The sequence below is a fragment of the Teleopsis dalmanni genome, chromosome 2 (genome assembly GCF_002237135.1).
Source record: "Teleopsis dalmanni isolate 2A chromosome 2, ASM223713v2, whole genome shotgun sequence".
Classification (NCBI taxonomy): Eukaryota; Metazoa; Arthropoda; class Insecta; order Diptera; family Diopsidae; genus Teleopsis; species Teleopsis dalmanni.
The window spans coordinates 22,090,817-22,111,363 of NC_051847.1; the positions used below are offsets into that span (position 1 = coordinate 22,090,817).

The 20,547-nt window shown below is 29.5% G+C and overlaps 1 protein-coding gene across 1 annotated transcript; it reads right to left on the reverse strand.

Moving 5' to 3' along the window:
* Positions 1-448: 448 nt before the first annotated feature.
* Positions 449-4,660, reverse strand: LOC119681489 (membrane-bound alkaline phosphatase-like). The gene is made up of 3 exons (XM_038094698.1): positions 4,522-4,660; positions 1,485-2,641; positions 449-824 (listed from the first exon to the last, which is right to left on the reverse strand). The coding sequence occupies exons 1-3, from the start codon at positions 4,589-4,591 to the stop codon at positions 495-497; spliced, it is 1,557 nt and encodes a 518-aa protein (XP_037950626.1). The 5' UTR covers positions 4,592-4,660; the 3' UTR covers positions 449-494.
* Positions 4,661-20,547: the final 15,887 nt, after the last annotated feature.

The window sequence follows — 20,547 nt, forward strand, 5'->3', positions numbered from 1 at the left end:
GGTTGACTTAGCAATTCCTTTATTGGATTACAAACGAGATGAAAATAATTTACTTTAACTTTGTAACGAAGTAAGTAAGTAACATTCAAAGGATATATTGATCCACTTTAATAAGTATCATCTTTTCGAAATTCCACAAGTCATCAAAATCATTTTTTTAAAATAAATATAGATAACATATATTTACACATTACTTACTCCCATTGGATTCAACGGAACAAGATATATTTAAATTAAGAATTAAAAAAAAAATTTAGCAGCAGTAACTTTTTTCGGTTTTTTTATCAGAGACCTTGTTGTGAATCAACTTCTTCTACAAAAAGTTTCCTGTCCAAAGAATTGTGCGGCAAATTTATGTTCGAATAACATATTACTTTCTTGCAAAAATTATTTATTATTACACATTTGTATAATATAATATAATAATATAATTTTTAAATAAGAGGAAATTAATAAGAATAAATAATAATCGTAAGTTTTATATATATCAACAGTTAGACATCAGCAAATGGTCCAATATTGGAAGCTCTTGCCATCATTGCAGGTATATTACTCTGTTCATAGTTGCCACTAAAGTATTGAGCATAAGGTCCAGATGCAAAAACACCAACATCGTCACCACCATGGGTTTCCGAAGATAATGGAACTGAAGCTAAATATTCGAATTTAGCATCAGCGGTGAGTTTTTCGGTAATTTCATTTCGTCCATGATCATTAGAGTAAGTGCTATAAAACCCAGGTCCATTAGCATATGATAATATTGTATAAGGTAATCCATCATCTGCAACATCATCGGCCAAACCTGTAATGTCTTGGTCGCGATACTGAAATTATAATAAAAGTGCTGCTATTATAACTATTATTTATATGATATACTCAAGAACTAAGAGACAAATAAATGATATGATTTCTTAGCCTAGTTAAAGCCTAGTGTGGGGTAGAGATAAGCCCCCCAGCCGTCCCTCAGCCATTATAGAGTAAAAGTGCGTAATAGCACTTACTCAAGAAGAAGAATCAAGAAAAATATAAAATTCAAATAAACTTCAATTTTTATTATATATTACAATTCAGATATCGGTGAAATCTTGGGCTGAATAGTATATAACAATTACAAGCCGCTCAACACTTTAATTAGAGTTGCTCTAGTAGGTTGCTCTAACTACATTGGAACGTGTTCTATTCTGTTTGAAGAAAAAATCTAAATCCCGACTATAAAAATCAAATAACGTTCGTATTTAAAAGTACCGTTTAGACAGTTTAGTTCCAAGGACGATATATCGATCAATATGGAAAACAATAATTTTGAAAAATTGATTGATTAAATACTTATTTCTCTATTTAAAACTAATCCTAAATTTAATTTGCTTGAGAAGAATCCTATTTCACAATTTCTCAACATTTTCTTCTCATAAGAACCCATAAATTGGATAGATTAGTGTAATAATTTACAATAATTGACAAGAAAACCAAAATAAATCACTTACCGGATAACCATTAATTGTCATTGTGTGTGAATGATCGGAAGTTACTACAATTAACGTATCATCTGTTGAGGTCATTTCACGTGCTTTTTTTATAGCCTCAGCAAATTCTACAGTGTCTTCCAATGATTTTCTTGCTCGCGTGTCATGATGTGCCATATCAATGCGTGCACCCTCCACAAACAGGAAAAATCCTTTATTATTCTTTTGTAAGACTTTAATAGCCGCTTCTGTCATTTCCGACAAGGATGGTTTTGCATTTGTAAGCCGACTACGTTTAAGATCTCCATGATATGGACAATGTGAATTACTAAACAAACCCAGCAAATACTCTGTTTTTGATAGATCCACTTTACTTAAACCCTTCTTGCTCCAAACATAATTAGCTTTTATATTGCGAGAGGTTTTGTCTTGTAACCAAGTTTTAATTAAATTGCGACCATCACTGCGTAAGCCTGGCAGACCTTCTTCATCATTGACTGTTGTATTCAAAAAGTTGCGACGTCCGCCACCCATAATAACTTTAAGTTTCTTACCAACAGACCACTCGACTAATTGGCGTGCAATATCTACATTATCTACAGCACTGCAACCGCTTGAGAGTATTTCAGCATCATTTTCCCAATTTCGATTTGCAGTGTGAGCATATACACCACCGGGAGAAGCATGCGTTACTCTAGATGTTGTAACGAAACCAGTATCTTTGTCTGCATCTTGTGCCCATTTCGCTATACTCTCAACGAAATTTGCGGGATTTTGTGCTTCAGTACAATTGTAACGCCTAACATTGGCATTAACACCAATTGTACCATAGTTAGCTTTCACACCACCCAAATATGCAGTGGCTGTACAAGCAGAATCAGCAACTTGTCGATCTACGCAATATGTTTTCGATAGCCCGACATAAGGGAACTTTTCAAAATAAACTTGCTCTGCACTATCACCCATTAAGTTTCGTGCAGCGGTTATTGTATGCACAGACATTCCATCACCTAAAAACATTATTATGTTCTTTGCATGATTGGTCTTCACTGTCTCTGAGTGCTGCAATCTTTCAGCCAAGATCGCTTGGGCTTTTTCATTCCAAAATTGATTTGTTAGCTCATCAACATTTTTGATTGCATGCACCTGACGTCCGTGTAAGCGAGGCCTTGGATGTGCTGTAAATCAAAGGATTAAAATATTTATTATTACAGAGATTTATTAGATGGACTAAAATCGATTTAATGTATATAATTTCTAAGCAATAGTAGGAAACTACCTTTCAAAAATAATCTTATCGATGGTCTACCACATGTATCGCTCCTGAATTAAATTATTTATTGATCACTGTATGTGAAAGCAATAAAGATTAAACTGGTGGCTTTTTCTACTTTAAATTATAAAATATTTTTACTAATAATAGTTCAACACATAATTATTTTATTTTTTAGAAAAAAATATGCGAACTACGTATGAAAGTAAACTTTGAAACATATAAACAAATAACACGCGATTAGTTAGAACAAATCGTTCTTTTAATATTCTTGTCGTAGTTGTAGTGAGTAGCTACATTTTATTAATATACCAGAGTTCATAAAACATACATATTTTCATATTAATTATACATATTTGCAATATACATATTGCATTTACAAAATTATATAGAAACTGTAAATTAGATCAGTAATGCTTCCATCATTTCTTTAATAATCTTGTTCTACAAGAAGTTATAGGGCTACTGTTGCTCCATGTATAATATACATGGAATGGTCAGTTCGACATTAATCGTTTTTCACTTAACTGATACCACAATCGTGCTATTTTGAATGAAGAATAATATCTTAAGTTAGAACACATTCATCAAAAATAAAGTTGGGAATATATTTATCTTAATCAAACTAATAGAATTATTCTATAACTGTTCAAAACCTATGCAAGTATGCGGACGTGGTATAGATTACTAGCAATCAATCATCTAATTATATTTTATGATGGAAGTGCCCACGTTGAGTAGTAGAATCAAGTTTCTGGTGGAAAGTTTCTAATAGCACATCTAGACGTCGAGTAACCTGATGATTCCATAGCTTTTTTTGGCGATTTATGAGCTTGGTTTCTATAAGCGAAATAATTCTAAAATCACAACTCTCAGAAGATCCTTATTATGTGATATAATTTATTTAATATTTGAACTTGAAGATAACAATTATTATCCAATTATTATAATATGTGTTACCAGATATAAACATATAGCAAAACTCTAATATGCACAATGTGTTTACAGCCTAACACTAACGAATAGTCCAAAATTGGCAATATCAAGCGGAAACACGCATTTCCTTTTTTTAGATTATTGTAATCAACCTATATATGCTAGGGCGTCAGACACCACATAAATGTGAATTTTTTAAAAAACACATGTTGAACACCGCTCTTGCATAAACATAGATATATTAAGGAAGTCATAGTGAAGATACTCTTGAAGACATTCCAAAATCTAAAGAATTTGCACTGAGTATGTTATATCCGAACGAATATATTTTGCCATTTTGAAGTAATACTATATATTCGGATAGGAAAATCAAAATTTATATATGTATGTGACCTATAAAAAAATTATTGTAGACAGAATAGATACTATTGAAAATAATCCAAAGTCTAAGAAATTTGCGCTAAGCATATTATATCTGAATATTATCTGAAAATATTTTTTCATTTCGAAATAATACGATATATTCCGATAGAAAATGGAAATTTATATATCTTATATATAAATTAAATATTAATTTAAATACATATATAAATTCTTATATTTATATAAAGTTTATATATGTATACTACGAAAAACCATTATAGACAGGTATTAAAAAAAATTGCTCACAATAAATATTAAAAATTCAAGAAATATAAATAGATACTCTTGATTCTTTATTGATCGAATCAATATTTAACATGTTTTTATTGCTTTAATAAGGGAATTGAAAAAAAGTTCAAACCTATATATTTTAACAAATAAATTTTTTTTTCCAATTCTGTGTAATTATTTTTTTTGTTCACTCACCTCTGTCAGCCGTTATAGCACCTATGAAAAGAGCTAAAGTAAGAAGAATTATTCTCACGCGATTTGACATTTCTTTTAGGCAATGTCAAAAATATGTTTTTAAAGCAATAAATTTCTTCCTCTTCTGAATGTGTTAAGATCAAATAACTAAACTACACTAAAATGAAATACTAAGAATTTTTTGAAAACCTCTTATATGATATGTCAAAGAACATTTTAAATTATTGACTTAATCTTATCTTATGCATAATCTGCGTTTTACATATAATCAAAGATCGTAAATTGTTTTGAAAAATGTTTGATATTACGGTAGTCAAAATTTATGAGACCCTTAATTTCTATTGATTATTGGCAAATCAGTGCCTCCCCACTACTTGAAGAAATAATCAACTATATACGTGAGCTACCTGTACGGTGAGTACGATTATATGATTATTGAATGGTGTTTAGAAATGTTGGGAATTTCGCAGCTGAATTGATATTAATTAAATATGTCGTTGCTTACTAAAGTCTATATATTTATTTTTAAATTCTGTTATTGATTAAAAATACTTTGTTCTAGGAAAAATCATTCATAACTGATTCATGCGCTGCCATGCAGATACACATGAACAGTAATACAATGTACGAGTGGGTGGCGTATTTGCAGTGAGAAAAACAGACTAAGCATATTCCCTTAAAATACAATATATAGCAACTATATATAGTACGAATGCAGAACATATCTCAATGATTTCCGCTTTTATAATATTAACGACAAGTACTAATATCTTAATTTTGCTCAATGAATGTCATTCTTTCTCCATATATCGCATAAATAGAAATACATTGTTATCTGAAGTGCCAATAAATAGAATTCGTTTTTCTAGAAAATCATTAAGTTTTTCTATTTTTCGTATAGGGCTGTTTTGAAGATATAATATCAAGCACAGTCACGTGTTTGTAATTGCAGGAATTATTAAATGTACGGTAACCGATAAGTTGTAGCCAATAGAGACTTCATTTGCACCTTAAATCTCGAAAATATAGAGGAAAAGACGATAGAGTCATATGTGATTCAAGTTTTCAAAACGAAGAAATTAGATCTAGAATGGAAAACTAGAAACTAGAATAAGAAATATAATAAATAGAGTGGACACCAAGAAAATGCGGTGAAAAGTGGTGGTTTGGACGAAGATCAAAACTCAAGAGAGCGTGGCTTGAAATGCCAACATAAAAGAGACCCTCCTTGAAGTAATGCGAAAGCGGTTCCGACGGGGAAAAAGTCTCGCTGAAGATGGGGTGTTTTAGTCCGTATATATTAATGTTAGAGAGTCGGGCACACCATACCGACGACGGTCGGTTTGACGGTGCATAAAGCATTCCACCTCCTCACCACAAAAAAAAAAAACAAAAAAAATAATACCCAACGAAAACTATTAGCGCTTAAGATACTTCTTTACACATTTTGAGATACACTTTTATCACAGTACTGACTTATTAAAATTACTTCAATATAATTTATATTCTGGCTAGGATTAGTATCTTTAGCATAAAAATACATCATTCTTCCTTAAACATTAAACACTAGTGTGAGAATTGAACACCCCAAAACCACCTCTTAGGACTGAATATGGAAGATTGTAGCCGCGAGCAGCGCATACAAGAGAGAGAGAGAGAGATTAGAGCAAGAGACTTAATACCTAGCGGACTAGGTTCATCTAAGTCAGAAAGCATAGGCGTAAGACAGGGAAATTGAGATTAAGCACTATTATGTACAAGTTTTTGACTAAATATTAAGTGCTGAATTGTAACTGCTAAATGCTTTATGAAATCACTTTTTTAAATATATTGAATTGCTAAGTATATAAATTGAATATATGTACTGTATAAAGTTGTAAAATAATTGTTCTGATTTTCATATAAAATTGAGTTTGTAGTCCCTAATTTTGGTGTGGTGGGACTTCTATTTACTATTTAATGTAGAATAACTTTTTTTTGTTCGTAATACGCAATTAGGAAGAGAATATAATCTTTAATGTCCTCAATGTTTTATTTTTAATTGACATATTGACAAAGTTTAGAATAACTTTTTTTTGTTCATAATACGCAATTAGGAAGAGAATATAATCTTTAATTTCCTTAATGTTTTATTTTTAATTGACATATTGACAAAGTTTAGATAAATATTCGAAGGATGTAACAAACTCCATAAGGTCTCTCTAATGACGTTTTCGATTGGTAAATCGATAATTTTTTAAATCGAGATGCTATTTTAATACACTTTTAATGCAGTTTTATTTTTGATTGGTAAATCTGGCGCAAAATGTGTAACACTCGAGATTAATTTCTAACACTCTAGATATTTTGCAAGAGTAGCAAGACTATCCTGCAATTAATAGCAGTTTTATATGAATTGACAGATAGAATGTGATTTATATATAGGTATTTATGACAAATATACATTTCTACTAATACTACTACAAAAATGTTAGATTACTCTAAAAATGTTTGATTGTAACAAAATTTGACAATTCGTGAGCAAATCTAGATTGAAACCATAAGATTATAGTGATCAGAATCGATTTAAGGTTAATATTCCAAATCAACGATCCAGACATTCAATCAATGAAGTTGGACAAAGTCCAGTTTTCATACCACCGTTTTATGGCAGGAACTAGTGGCCTGAAAGTTGTTGGACACGTTGTCATGATACTTTCAGGTATGGAGCGATTAGGTATCCTTTTGACATGGTGATATTATTTCTTTTATTCCATTTAGGTGCATCTTGATCACTACATGCTTGACAAGCAATAAGCCGCAGAGTCTGCATTTCTGCATTGAAAGACATCTGCATAGAGTTTCTAGGGTCAGCATAGAACTCAATTCAATACAACATGACGGAGCGTGCATAATATATAATATACTCTCTTACTGAGAGTAGAGTGCAAAAGAATATATACTGTGATTTTGTTTTTGTTAAATTAATTATGAATGCATCTTGCGGATTCCAATTTCTTAGTCATTTAAAATGATTCATTGGAAAAAAACATCTGCTGATGCAAAAATAATAAATGACTAATTTCTAATTCTAGGGCTAAGTTCTTTCGGAGAATAGAAACTTATTACATAAATAGCAAAAAATGTTATACAAAGTAAATAAGTGCCGATTAACTATCTACCCTCTGTATGTAAAGTATATACGTATATATTTGCTTTTCAAGGAAATATTTATTTATTAAATTTGTTTAAATTCAATAAAAAAATATATTTTATTTTGTAGTTTTTCAATTCGAATAAGTTCAGTGTTTTAAACTACATTTAAAAAGTTTTAAATGAATGCTTACTAATCATGCGATTTGTCATCTGAAAAAAAATTTGCTGCAAATTTCATGAGGTTGTTTTTTTATTGTTGAATGTGAAGTATTTATGACAAAAAGAAACTAGAAGGGTTTGAACAGTAATGAAGAAGCAACAACAAAAGTTTTATAAATTTATTGGAATTTGGCTGACTATATAAGACCGTTTCGAGTATTGCCAAGTACTCATCATTAGTGATCTTAAGAAATATTTCAATTTATTTAGTTTATAGTCCGTTTATTATTTGTTGGGCTGCAAGTACCAGACTTAGAATTCGTGTCTGTCATATTAGAAACGAAGATTTTTTCAAAAGTAGCCAACGCTGCACAAACTTTCAATGCTCAAGTTCGAAATTTATCTTATTGCGAATAAGACTATATTCATAAAATAATTATTTTGAAAATGTCACATTACATCTGCTCTATTAAACTAACAAATTGAACTCATCACGGCACACTAAAGGATTGATTTCACCTTGATTTGATTATGAACCTCTTAAATAGCTGTAGTTCAATTGTTCTCTAAAAATTAAGATTATATACGGGAGAAACTGCGACGTTAACAGCTTAGTTCTATCCTAAGTATTACAAGCTTAAGTAATAAAAAACTTATCTTAAGTATAAGATTTTAAGACATGAAGCTGAAATTTAATAACTCTCGGCCTTGCCGATAGGATTGCTTTCCGAGTAAGTTCAGTAAAAACATAATAAAGATGATAGAAATTATTGGCTTTATCCCACAACTAAATGCTTGGGTACAGCCACAAATGACGATGTATATTATAAAATTGTACAGCCTTCAGAACCTTATATTACATATTTGAATTCTAAACCCAAGAAAAGCTTCCTTCATCTTCATTCTTCATTAAGCTTTCTCAATCAATAGCCAGTTCTTGATTGCGAGAGCACTCAATATACAACTGCTCTTATACAAGTTAAAAAATATCCAAAAAATTTTTTAGTAACAGATTCTCAAAAATAAATATATGAACCCATTTTTGTTTTCATCAAATTCTCATTATTTATAAATTAAATAAATTGATTTATTTAATCAAAAATTATTTTATAATATTTTTGATCACAATAAAAGCATAAAATATTTTGAAAAAAATGGTAAAAAACAAGGTTTATATAAAATAACAAAACTTCTAATAATACTCGCTCAAAAATTAAATTGATTTGATATATATAAATTGTGATATATAACTTAATTACCAATCAAATGAAACTAGTTTCAAGTTGATGCGACGAACAGTTCATTTTGTCCATTTTTGGACTATTTCAATGCCAGTCAATAGCATCAAAAAAGCAATTAATTTAAACGGATCGCTTTTGTTTAAATAAGTTTAGCATTATAAGGTCCTTAATCCTTAATGGAAGGAAAAGCTTTAATAATATTGCAATAAAAATTATATGGCAAAAGTCGAATGTACCTTTACTTCATGCTAGTCTATTTAAGTTTTTTTTATCTATTGTAAAATAAAATTGTATTTTAAGTAGAAAAACATTAGAACTATTGTATGCTGCGTAGGGTCAAACTACTTGTTATATTCAAAGGATAATAGAATATTTGAAAAAAAAAAATAAATAAAAATTTAGCACAACATCCAAACATGACCCAGTTTCGATTTGTATGCACTTCTGCATTCATCCATCATGAAAATTAAAAAATAACATTGGAAAATGTTGGCACGAATGTAAATTATATAAAACTGAAATACAAGAAAAACAGAAAACAATTGGTGACTTCTGAAAATACAATGAAATTTAGGTTGGCGCCATTTAACTTATGAAAAACAAACAAAAGTCAAAATGGCTGTCTGCAAGCTAAAGGGAAACGGATATTACCATGAATGTGAGCATGCATGAAAAATGGACGATTAACTGGAACGAACAGTTTTACTATCTAAAAAATAAAATTAATAGCAAAATGCACAGTTTTATGAGAAAATAATATTTATCCTGAATTTATCGTTGGTAACTTAAAATTTTGTTCCATTCGTTAAAATGGTAAAGGGCAGTGTATAATTTAGTTTGTGCAGGAAAAGCGGGATTAAATTAAATTTAAAATAATTCAATTTACTATAAAACATTTAATTAAATTTATGCAATTTAATATTTTAATATAATTGTAATATTCGCTGCGAAAAAATTATAAAGTTTTCATAATAAAGTTTAGAATTGCATTTTATTATTTTAAAATATTTCCCTTTTTCCCTTAATTTATCCATATAATAACATTTACAAATAGTGTGATATTATATATAACAAAGTAGAGTTAAGAATTCAGTGGCTTATTGAATGATAAACAGTATTTTCTACCAAACAGAGATTTCATTTATAAATCTAGTTTCTCAATACCACAAAACTCTTCAACAATGTCTTCGGTTTTGGATACAGGAAATAGACGCCAGATTTGTTTACAAAATAAGCAAAGACCAAAAACAATCATTGTTTCTTTAAGTCATTATTGAAACGATGAAGTAAATAACATTAGGATTACTTATCGATATTGTTTTTCTTTCACGGATAATTATTCCTACATTCCAAAGCACAGAATGTGCGTATTACCAAACATTGAACGTCATTCAACCTGTCGAGAAATGTAAAAAAATTATCGATGGTGGCAAATAAAACTATATTTAAATGTGATTTTCTTCTTGCTGGCTAGTGAAGCCGATCTAATACCTCTGTTGATCTATAGGCTAGAACATCCCATTGAATACCGCAACGTTAGATCTAACTTCTTCATTCGAAGTAAATGAATACATAGTGTTTTGAGTACGCCGGTAGCAGTTAGTGTTATACTATATTTAGACATAGCATTGCCCTTTTTCAGGAATCAAGCGTATTTAACATCTCTTAAGGTCCTTGAGGTGACAGCATGCAAATGAAAAATGAAAATTTGCTGCAAATAGGAGTAAATAAGTACATTCATTTTACCTGCGACTATTTGAATTTTAATTGCAAGTACCATGATACTCCCCCTAAGCAACCAACCTCTTTGTTCAAGAAAGTCGCTGTTGTGAACCCTGACCCATAGGTAATCAGATTTCTTTAAAAGCAGAAAAAGAGACTTTATACTAAAATGTGTAAAATATACGATATTTTTACATTACTTATTATTTAAAAAAAAAAGTTCAATAGATTAAAATTAACTAAATCTTATCTTCATTCGTAATTCGTTTCAAACCATGTCACAGCTTTGCAATCCGGATCACACAATCTCATCTACTCCTCTACATCTACTTTTTTATAAATTTTTACCAATAAGTTGGATCTGCTCCAGGTAAAAGGGTATTGCCTCTGACTGGAAGTGAATGAGATTATACTAAGTTAAACTGTTTGTTCGTAGATACGCATGAACCTATTAGTCTTTAGAGATACTAAATAGATTTAAACCTGTGTGCAGATTTGTAGGTCTATTTTTATTCACTTTTTTTTGTGTGTTCATTTTCATTAATTCATTAGTTCATTTTCTTTAATTATTTCTCATATATTTTTTTTTTTATTTTTTAAGTTTATGTTCATTTATTTTTTGAATTTTTTTTTATATCTTTTTTTTTTTTTAGTTTATTTTTATTTATTTATTTTTTTGTGAGTTTATATTTATTTTATTTTTTAAGTTTATTTTCATTTATTAATTTTTTTATTGAATTTTTTTTTGTTTTTTTGTTTTTTTTTAGTTTATTTTTATTTATTTTATTTTTGTGAGTTTATATTTATTTTATTTTTTAAGTTTATTTTCATTTATCAATTTTTTTATGAGTTTTTTTTGTTCTTTTGTTTTTTTAGTTATTTCATTAATTTATTTTATTTTTGAGTTTTTTTAACTTATTTTTAATAAAAGGTAATTTCTTATCATATTGTTACTACTCGGCTTTAAATAGAGTCTGGTGGAAAATACTGTACCGCAAACGCTTAATCTTATACTGATGTTAGAAAATCTTCAACGTGAGGCATTTAGACTAACATCTGCTTGAAAGACTGAATGTTTTCTCTATACTTAGGATCAGTTGCTAGCATAAAAGAGATGTTATGATCGCTGTGCGCTATTCCACTGGATCCCAAAAAGTATATTATTTTCTATTCTATTTTTTATTTAAATTTTATAAAAATCTGCAAAGAATTTAAATTGCTTTAATCAAATAATTAGTAAATTTATTTTCTGTATAATAAATTACTTTCAAATAACACAGATTTCAATTCATTGTGGGAGTTCTGCAGTATTTTAGAAAACCGAATTTGCAAGAGGATAACTAAATTATTTTACTTCCATGAAACAATGTAGAATTATTAAAAATCATTTCATTTTGTCATTGTTATTTCAAAATTGAATTCATGAAAATCTATTTGTTGTTGTTTCTGTTATTTGCAAACATTTTTTCGGACCAAAATTTAAAGTCCGTGTGAGTCGACCTTTCCAAAGCGAATTAAATTACTCATACGCGTACGTGTACGTGTTTCAAAATCTAATCAAATTGAGGCAATTTCAGTTTTCAAAATTAACTATAGATACTTTTGTAAAGTAATAATTATTTTATTTTATTTTATTTGATTTTGTTTGTGTTTGTGTTTTATCATTGTTGTTGTTATTTAGCATAATTGGTCGGAGTTTTGTTTACAAAGAAGTAAACCCAATTTAAATTCGCAATCAATTTTGCACGTTCCACTCCTCCTAATAAAAAAAATTCAATAAAATCGAGTGAAAAATATGTTTTTATTATTTTTGTGTGCAATATGTTGTGTTTTAATTTGTTTTGAATTGTTCTGAATTGTTTTGAATTGTTTACTAACACTGAAATTTATGTCTGAAATCTGCATTTCAAATTCGAAGCAAAGAATTTTTAATTTAATTTTAAAATTCAAATTGAAGCAAATGTATTTACAGGCTCCCAAAGTGGCATGTGGCGGCAGCAAATGTTTACCGAAGCACCCGAACTAATTGTACTACAGGATTGCACTATAAAGTACATATAACCCAAAAATGAGAAGAAAATAAAGAATTTTTGCTACCGAGAAAACGTGCAAGGTTTCAGTGCAGAGGAGTTAAAATTCCATAGAATTTTCTACTGTTGAATTAATTTTACATATTAAAAGCTTAAAAGCGAAAACAAAAACTTCGCTTAGATAAAAACTTCATTTTGCAAAGCAAATGTCGAGCACCTTCAGCGTCAATGAAAGCTATTCAACTTCATTAAATTGGTATTTGGTTTTCAAATCCATTGGTAAAAGTGGGTCACTGTGTCTTTGTGAGTTGTGCGCCCTTGTTTCTTTCTTATTTATTTTGCACCCAGTCAAAGCGAAAAGTTTAACTTGTGAAAAGTTTCGACTTTTTTTTTCCCTATACGTAATTTTTGTTAGTGTTATTTTTGTTGTTGTTGTTATTGTTGGTGTTGGTATGATGCATTACTCAACATATAGTTTACTAGGCAACAGTCACCAACCAACAGCCACACCCTTCATTTGGCGGTTGGAATACTGCTAGTTTCAGGTTGCATAATAAACGCCTCAAATCGTATCAAGTTGCCAATTAAAAAGTCTGACATCGGCCAACAAAAGCTATACTTTCAATGCTTAATTCAGTCAATTTTCATTTAAAATTTAGTTCACGTTTCTGTTTAGTTATTAAGAAAGTTTGTTTCAAACATTACACTATTCGGGTCAAACAAAATTAACCCATTGAATAACCCACTTTTGAGTAACTTTAGTTGAGTTGCAACTTTTTATCAAAAACTCGAGAAACGAAATAACTACTCGTTGCACTATTTTATAATAGCTGAATGTTAATATTCAGTTGAAATTTTAATTTAATTTATAAACTAATTTAATAATTGAAAATCTAATACTATACTATCTAATACTATAGAATACAAAGTAATATGTAATATTACAATATTGGTATACGCTATTTTCAAATTAATTTCATTTATAAATTAATTTAATAATTAAAAACACAATGTATAATTTACTATGTAATTTAATGTAATATATAATATTACTATATATTACAATATATACGCTATTTTCAAACAGAGGCATCATCTGCGCTTAGAATTAAAGCTACTTCAAAGTGGAAAGCTAGTGATTACGGCCATAGTCCCCTTCTTAAGAACGAATTAGTTGTGCTGTAAGAAAACAACTCATACGTTATACCTTATGAAAAATTATGTATTTGATCATACCGAAGTGAAAATAAGGCATGAGTCCACTATTAAAAACAATTGCATTTTGGTTTCTAGACGAAAATATAGGAGAAATAATTTTTTGCAGTCTCTAAAAATTATTTACGATTAATTAAATACAAGAAATCATTCCGAAAGACCACTGATAATGGGTATTACTCGAAACAGTTGTATGGTCAGCAAAAATTTAATTAATACACAAAATAGTAAAAAAATTCTATTGTAGCAATAGAGGTAAGCAATAGGTTCTATAAATAATTACTATATGTATTTAGTAAAAACTTTTTTAAACAGACAGTCTTTGTCAGGATTGTCCATTTAAATAAAGTTGATGAAAATAATTTAATTTTAGAAAACTTGTCTACTCTGAGAAGTCCGTTAAGAGAGCTTCTACTGTATACTTTTTATTGATCATCCTCTATAAATATTACGATAGTTTTTAAACATTTAAGATCCATCCACTAAATATCCTCTAAAATTTAAATTGTACCCAAAAATTTTGCAATCATCATGTCGCACATTTGAGATAAAAAATCTCAATATTTTGTTATTTTTTTTAATTTAATTTATATTCTGGTTTTTAAATATATATAATTTAAATTCCCTTTAGAGAAATAAAATTAAATTTTTTTGTTTGATAAAATAGAAAATATATTTCGTACCAATAAATTACAAATACGCATTTGTTGTGTTTTTTTATTTGAATTGACAGAAACCCCACATCTAAAAGGATTGATTACTACAGGAAAAACTGTACGAAATTGACCATTTCTATGCAGGACAAGGAGCAATCAAATAAAATTTACTACGAAATCGAATAATTTGGTGCTTATTTGTTTTCCTGTTCTTTGTGAGGATTCTGTTGATGTGAAGGATGTTTGGATTTTTTATTTAAAAAAAGATACTGCATACAATTGACTTTTTATTATAACAATAAAAATCGAAAAGAATATATCTGATCATAAATTTTTACTTACTGACATGTAAATTTACTGGATTGATTTTATAAATGCGGTAAGTGTTGTTGGAAAATCGTTAAATTATATATTATTAAGATTGAAGTATCATTACGAACTTTAATATACATTTGAGGAAACATTATTCTTTGTATTCTTAATACTAAATAAATAATTAAAAAATTTTAATTAAAGTTTAATTAAGATAAAATTTATTGGCTTAACATATAGCTGCTTCGGATATTGCCTTAACATATATTGAACATTAGTAGCTTTTTGAATTATTTATTGGTTTAATTTTTCCTTTAATATATTTTTATATTATACGTACATATTTTTTATAATACACCAAATTTAAAAAACAGGCTCACAGTGTGACTTAGCACCCTGAGTCAATGTCAGACTTAAACTGCGTTGTTCAAATTAGGAATGTATTAACTTTGTTATTTTTCTTAAATACACTTGCTGTGTTATAATTAGAACAAACGCATAAAGCACTGCTATATACATAAATGTACTTAACTGTTATTTTTCGTATTTTTTAAATTTAAACACTATTGTTTCTAGTTTAAGTAGATTTTTTCTTATAAGATATAAAAATTAAGTAAAATAAGTAATTATAGGAAAATGGGAATATAATTTAGATTAGAAAATTAAATTAGTTCTTAGTATGTTAAGCTAATTAAATAAAAGTCAGCGATTCTTAACAATATTTGAAACAATACAATGAACTACAAATAATTAAGAGATTAAATATATCAAATTATGAATAAATAATAAATTTAATTTTAAATTAATTAATTTATTTTATAGCCTACTTACAATAATTAGTGCCGTACATTCTTATCGGAAGTATTTTTTTCCATCATATAACATATCAGCTAGACAGAATAACAAATGAAACAACAACTTTTTGCCAAAATTTAACTTTTTTCATCAAAATACATTTCTTCAAGAGTAATACAATCATTCTAGATACCTCTCTCTCTTAACTTTTTTAACGCAATCAAATCTTCCAATCTCGAATCGCTAGGGGGCAAATCTGGCAAATACGGTGGATGCATAAGTAACTCGACAGCAGTAAAACACTACTATTCACTCAACTAATTGCCGCTTCGAGTCTAGAGTAAAGTGGTAGATCTTAGTTTCATTCATTGTTATATACAAAATCACAAAAAGTCTTCTTTATCTTACTATAACAGCTCAGAATGGCTGCCAAAATCGACACGTTATTGTTATTGGGTAAACACTATCAGCAAACACAACATCCATTTTCTCAGAGATAAATATTCTTGTAAAATGATGGTGACATATTCCTTCAGAATGTTTAAGGTGTGAACTATCGCCAGCATCTTCACTTTACGGTTTATCAAAATGTTTTTGTAGATTTTGTTGACAGGTATAATTTGAAAGTTATCACTTTGTAAAATAATGTATGGATTTTTCATTAGAGACGCTGCCAGTATGTCGTCTATGGATTTGTCAGCGGATGTGTTTTAAACATACAAAACAATATAGAATTGTAGAAACTACAATTGCAACAAAAATGATGACCTAAGTATTTCTTTAATCCTTCGTAATTAGGAAAACATGAAAATTTAACATCGTAAGCAGCCTTGGTTCAGATTGTTTTTTACATTTTAATTTTTTTATTTATTTTTACGTTACAATTTGAAAAATTTTCAACAACAACACAGCCTCAACATTTTTGGCAATAAACTGCCTTCAATTATAATACCACCAAGTCCACCTCCAGTATACTCCATGCTTTAAATGCTGATCTCATCGTTGATTACATGAAAAAGAACTTACAAAATATTGCCAACAGTTTCATTGTTAAAACTTTTATATAAAGAAACTCCAAAAAATGAAAATAAAATAAAAATTAAGGCAAAAACAAAAACAAAAACTTCCTCCCACTATAACCCAAGTACTAAAAAAATATATATCTTTTATCCCAATGCTCCAAGTTGCCTGTTTACATGCTCCACGTAACAACGGAAAATCCGCATGACACACCCGAATATTTGCAATTCTGCCGTCGACTTGAAAAAACATGTCGTCACCCTTCCTATTGCCATATTGCTATGGCCATTAAGGGTACACAGTTATCAACTCAATGCTATGGAGCAGCCGCTCCTTCGCAGTAAGTAAGCAGGATATGAAAACGCCTGCAATTTACTTGCGCTTCGACGAAAACGATTTCAGTAAGGTTATTTTTATTGTATTCATTTTAGGTTGGTTTAACACGCTCCTTGCCAAGACCAGACCGAAACAAACATTGCAACAGAATTGATTCCTTGAAAATTCACAAAGTGGGAAGTATTTCAAATGTTCACTTGATTCGTACATTCTTTACTGAATCCTAAGGACAACGAAACGCAAAAATGTATAAATTTGTATATATTTGTGAAAATGTTGAAATGTGAAAATGTTGAAACGTTTCCGCTTACCGAATTGCTGTAAAAAAGCAATTTATACTTTTACACAATTTCTCATTCGTGACACAAGTAATGCGAAATGACGAAACAAATTCAGGGGAAAAACTACAGCCAAACGAATAAATTCCTTTTAAATGGATAACGAAAATACGAGTCCCAACAATTCATTTACTCATACTTTGGTACCGTTGACCAAGCTACAAGCTACCGCAAAAACACAACCAATCTGAACCGACACGAGAAACCAGGCCAAGCGATAACAAATGCACATGTCCTACTTAGCCGAAACGGACGGTATGGTTTTGCACTTGTATGTGTGGAAAAGCATATACTCGTACGAATTGTAACTTGAATTGCGGAAATTCTTTTTTGGAGAATTTTACCTACAGATAGCGTACTGCTGCACAAGTGTGGTCCTTGGCTAAAATAGGAGTCAATAGCGCATATTTTGCTGCTACGAGTTACAATTAAACGAATGAGTATTCATACGCTTCCATACACACCCAATTTGGTGTACCCATTACAGATGAAAGCTTATCATCACGTGTCCATTTTTAACTCAACAATCGTCAGGGCTTGGAAATCCGCAATTCTGCTGCATAACAGCACTTTGTTCACCTTTCCATAAATTAATGTGCTTATCTGTGTATCGTTACATGTCATGGGCTTATAATATTAAACTATAAACACGGTTATAAAGTAACTTATTTAAATACGTGGTAAACATGTTGGATCTACAAGCTTAAAATGTATTTACTACGTTTACTACGATTCGTTTATTGTAATTTTTGAAAAACATTAGTTGTTGGCAGTAAACAGTATCGGTTTTTCACTGGAAAAGTTTATTTTTCGAAGAATGCTCACCAAAAATATAAAATGTTCATGTTATGTACCAATATTGTTTGTATTATTATGTTAAAAATTTTAAATCAACATAAAGTATTGCTTATTAAAGACTTAATTTAACGTATGTAGTAAATAAAAGAAAACTATCTGAAAAAACTTTTTCAATTTAATGAGATTATGGACTATCCTATTAGCACTCAGCAAGATGAAGAATAGAGCTTCAAGCACTTTATAAATTCCCGACCATATTTACTACAAAATCTACATAAAAGTTGAATTATATCTAATACCGCTAGAAACAGCTAGGCAGATTAACCTAACTAATCCTAAAGGGATTTTAAAATTTAATATATCAGAATTTTGGATAAAAATGCTATATATATAAATATAGAAAGATTTTAACATGTAGAAGTGGTTCCAAGACCACTTTAGTTGGTTGGTAGATATGATATAGAAAGATTTTAACATGTTTTAGAAGTGGTTCCCAGACCACTTTGCTTGGTTGGTTGAAAAGAGGATATTCGTCGCATAATATTAAGTCCCTTATACTTGTTAAAGAAAAAATAAACTTAAAAGTAAATCGGAAAATCAAATTCGTAATCCATGTTATACATAAACGATTAAGATCAGGATACGGAATTGGAATTATAAGGGAACAATGTGATTTCTGCAATTTAGTATTTGTGATTTACACATCACTTTTGATTGTCATTTCAGTTGTTTGGAGTATCCATATCCAGTATAATTGATAATATCATAGTATATGGCGCTTTTGATCAGCAATTCATTGCTTCCGCATATTTTCAATGGAATGCCTTTACGACATTCTAATTCCACGTAGAAACATAAACGGTATCACAAAATGATAAAGCAGCACTACGAGTATTAAAAAGAAAAGTTATTCGTAAGATTTTGGGTCACGTACGAGTTGACGACGACTACCGCATCCGAATGAATCTCGAACTGTACGAGCGAATGGATATGAGAATGAGAATGAGAATGGATAAAGATACTACAACAAAAGAAGTAAGATGTATGAGATTGGGAAAAATGGTAATGCAACAGTGGCGCCTAGAGAGAATGGCTGCGTCAGGCTATAACCCCGCAACGGATTATAATGACCATTTAAGAAAGAAAGTGTCTATACGACCCTAAACACATTCTACGTTAATTAACGAATACAGAGAAGTCTTCTTTAAAGATGTACGATATTCCAATATATATGTGTCGATGTTGGAAAAATAAGCCAGAGACATCAAGACCACTGCCCAGTCACTAAAAATATATATATTCCAGACAAATACATATTTCGTTATGCTTGAAAAACATCGTATTGACTCGCTGCTTCTTTATTATAATATCAGATTGAAGTTCCTTCAGAATTAAATTGCTGTTAAATACAAAATTGATATAAAATAAGATAGAACGTTAGAGCATTATTAGAGAATTGAACACGTTTTCACAGCAAACTCAATGTGGGTCTGTCAAAATAGATCTGTCAAATTTTATTTTGTTTTCAGACTTGTGGTGAGGAGTAAAAATGAAAGTGACGTCATTTTCACAAAATGGCAACAAATTTTACTAAACTTGAACGACTTCTTGGAATTGCTAAGACTTCGTAAAAGTGCGTAAAGTATTTGGTTGATAGTGTGTATGACAAATCTTATTAAAGCCACTCAATTGGAATATTTGAACTTAATTATTCATATCAACGAATAATGCACTTATAGCTAAAAGCATACATTGTTCTTGCAATGAAAACTGAAAACATCCTTGAAACTAATGGAGGCGTGAGTTGTCAATGCCTTTAATGTAACGCATTATTTATCGTTGCCAGCAGCTACGACAACTACGTTTAGATATACATTTGTATGTATGTGTGTGTATATGTACTTGTGTGTTTTAACTCAGGGTGAATACGTACTGCATTCAAGCACTGGCATACATATTACTTGTGTATGTAAGCGTATGTAAGTGTGCATGTGTTCATTTGAAATGTTATAAAGTGAAGCCGACAATTTTTAAAATAATTTTAATTTTTTTTCTATATTTCGATATGTATTTTTTATTTTTTATTTGAAATGCAATAATAAAGCAAGCCACGTAAGTCAAGTGCGATGTTATTAGAGAACAAAATATAAGCAAATACTAAAACGAAACGAGTTTTTAGCTTTTGTTGCTTTTAGTTTTAATTAACGCCATATTGCAATATTTCATAATAAAACAACAAGAAACAACAACAAAAAAGCTTGAGAAACGT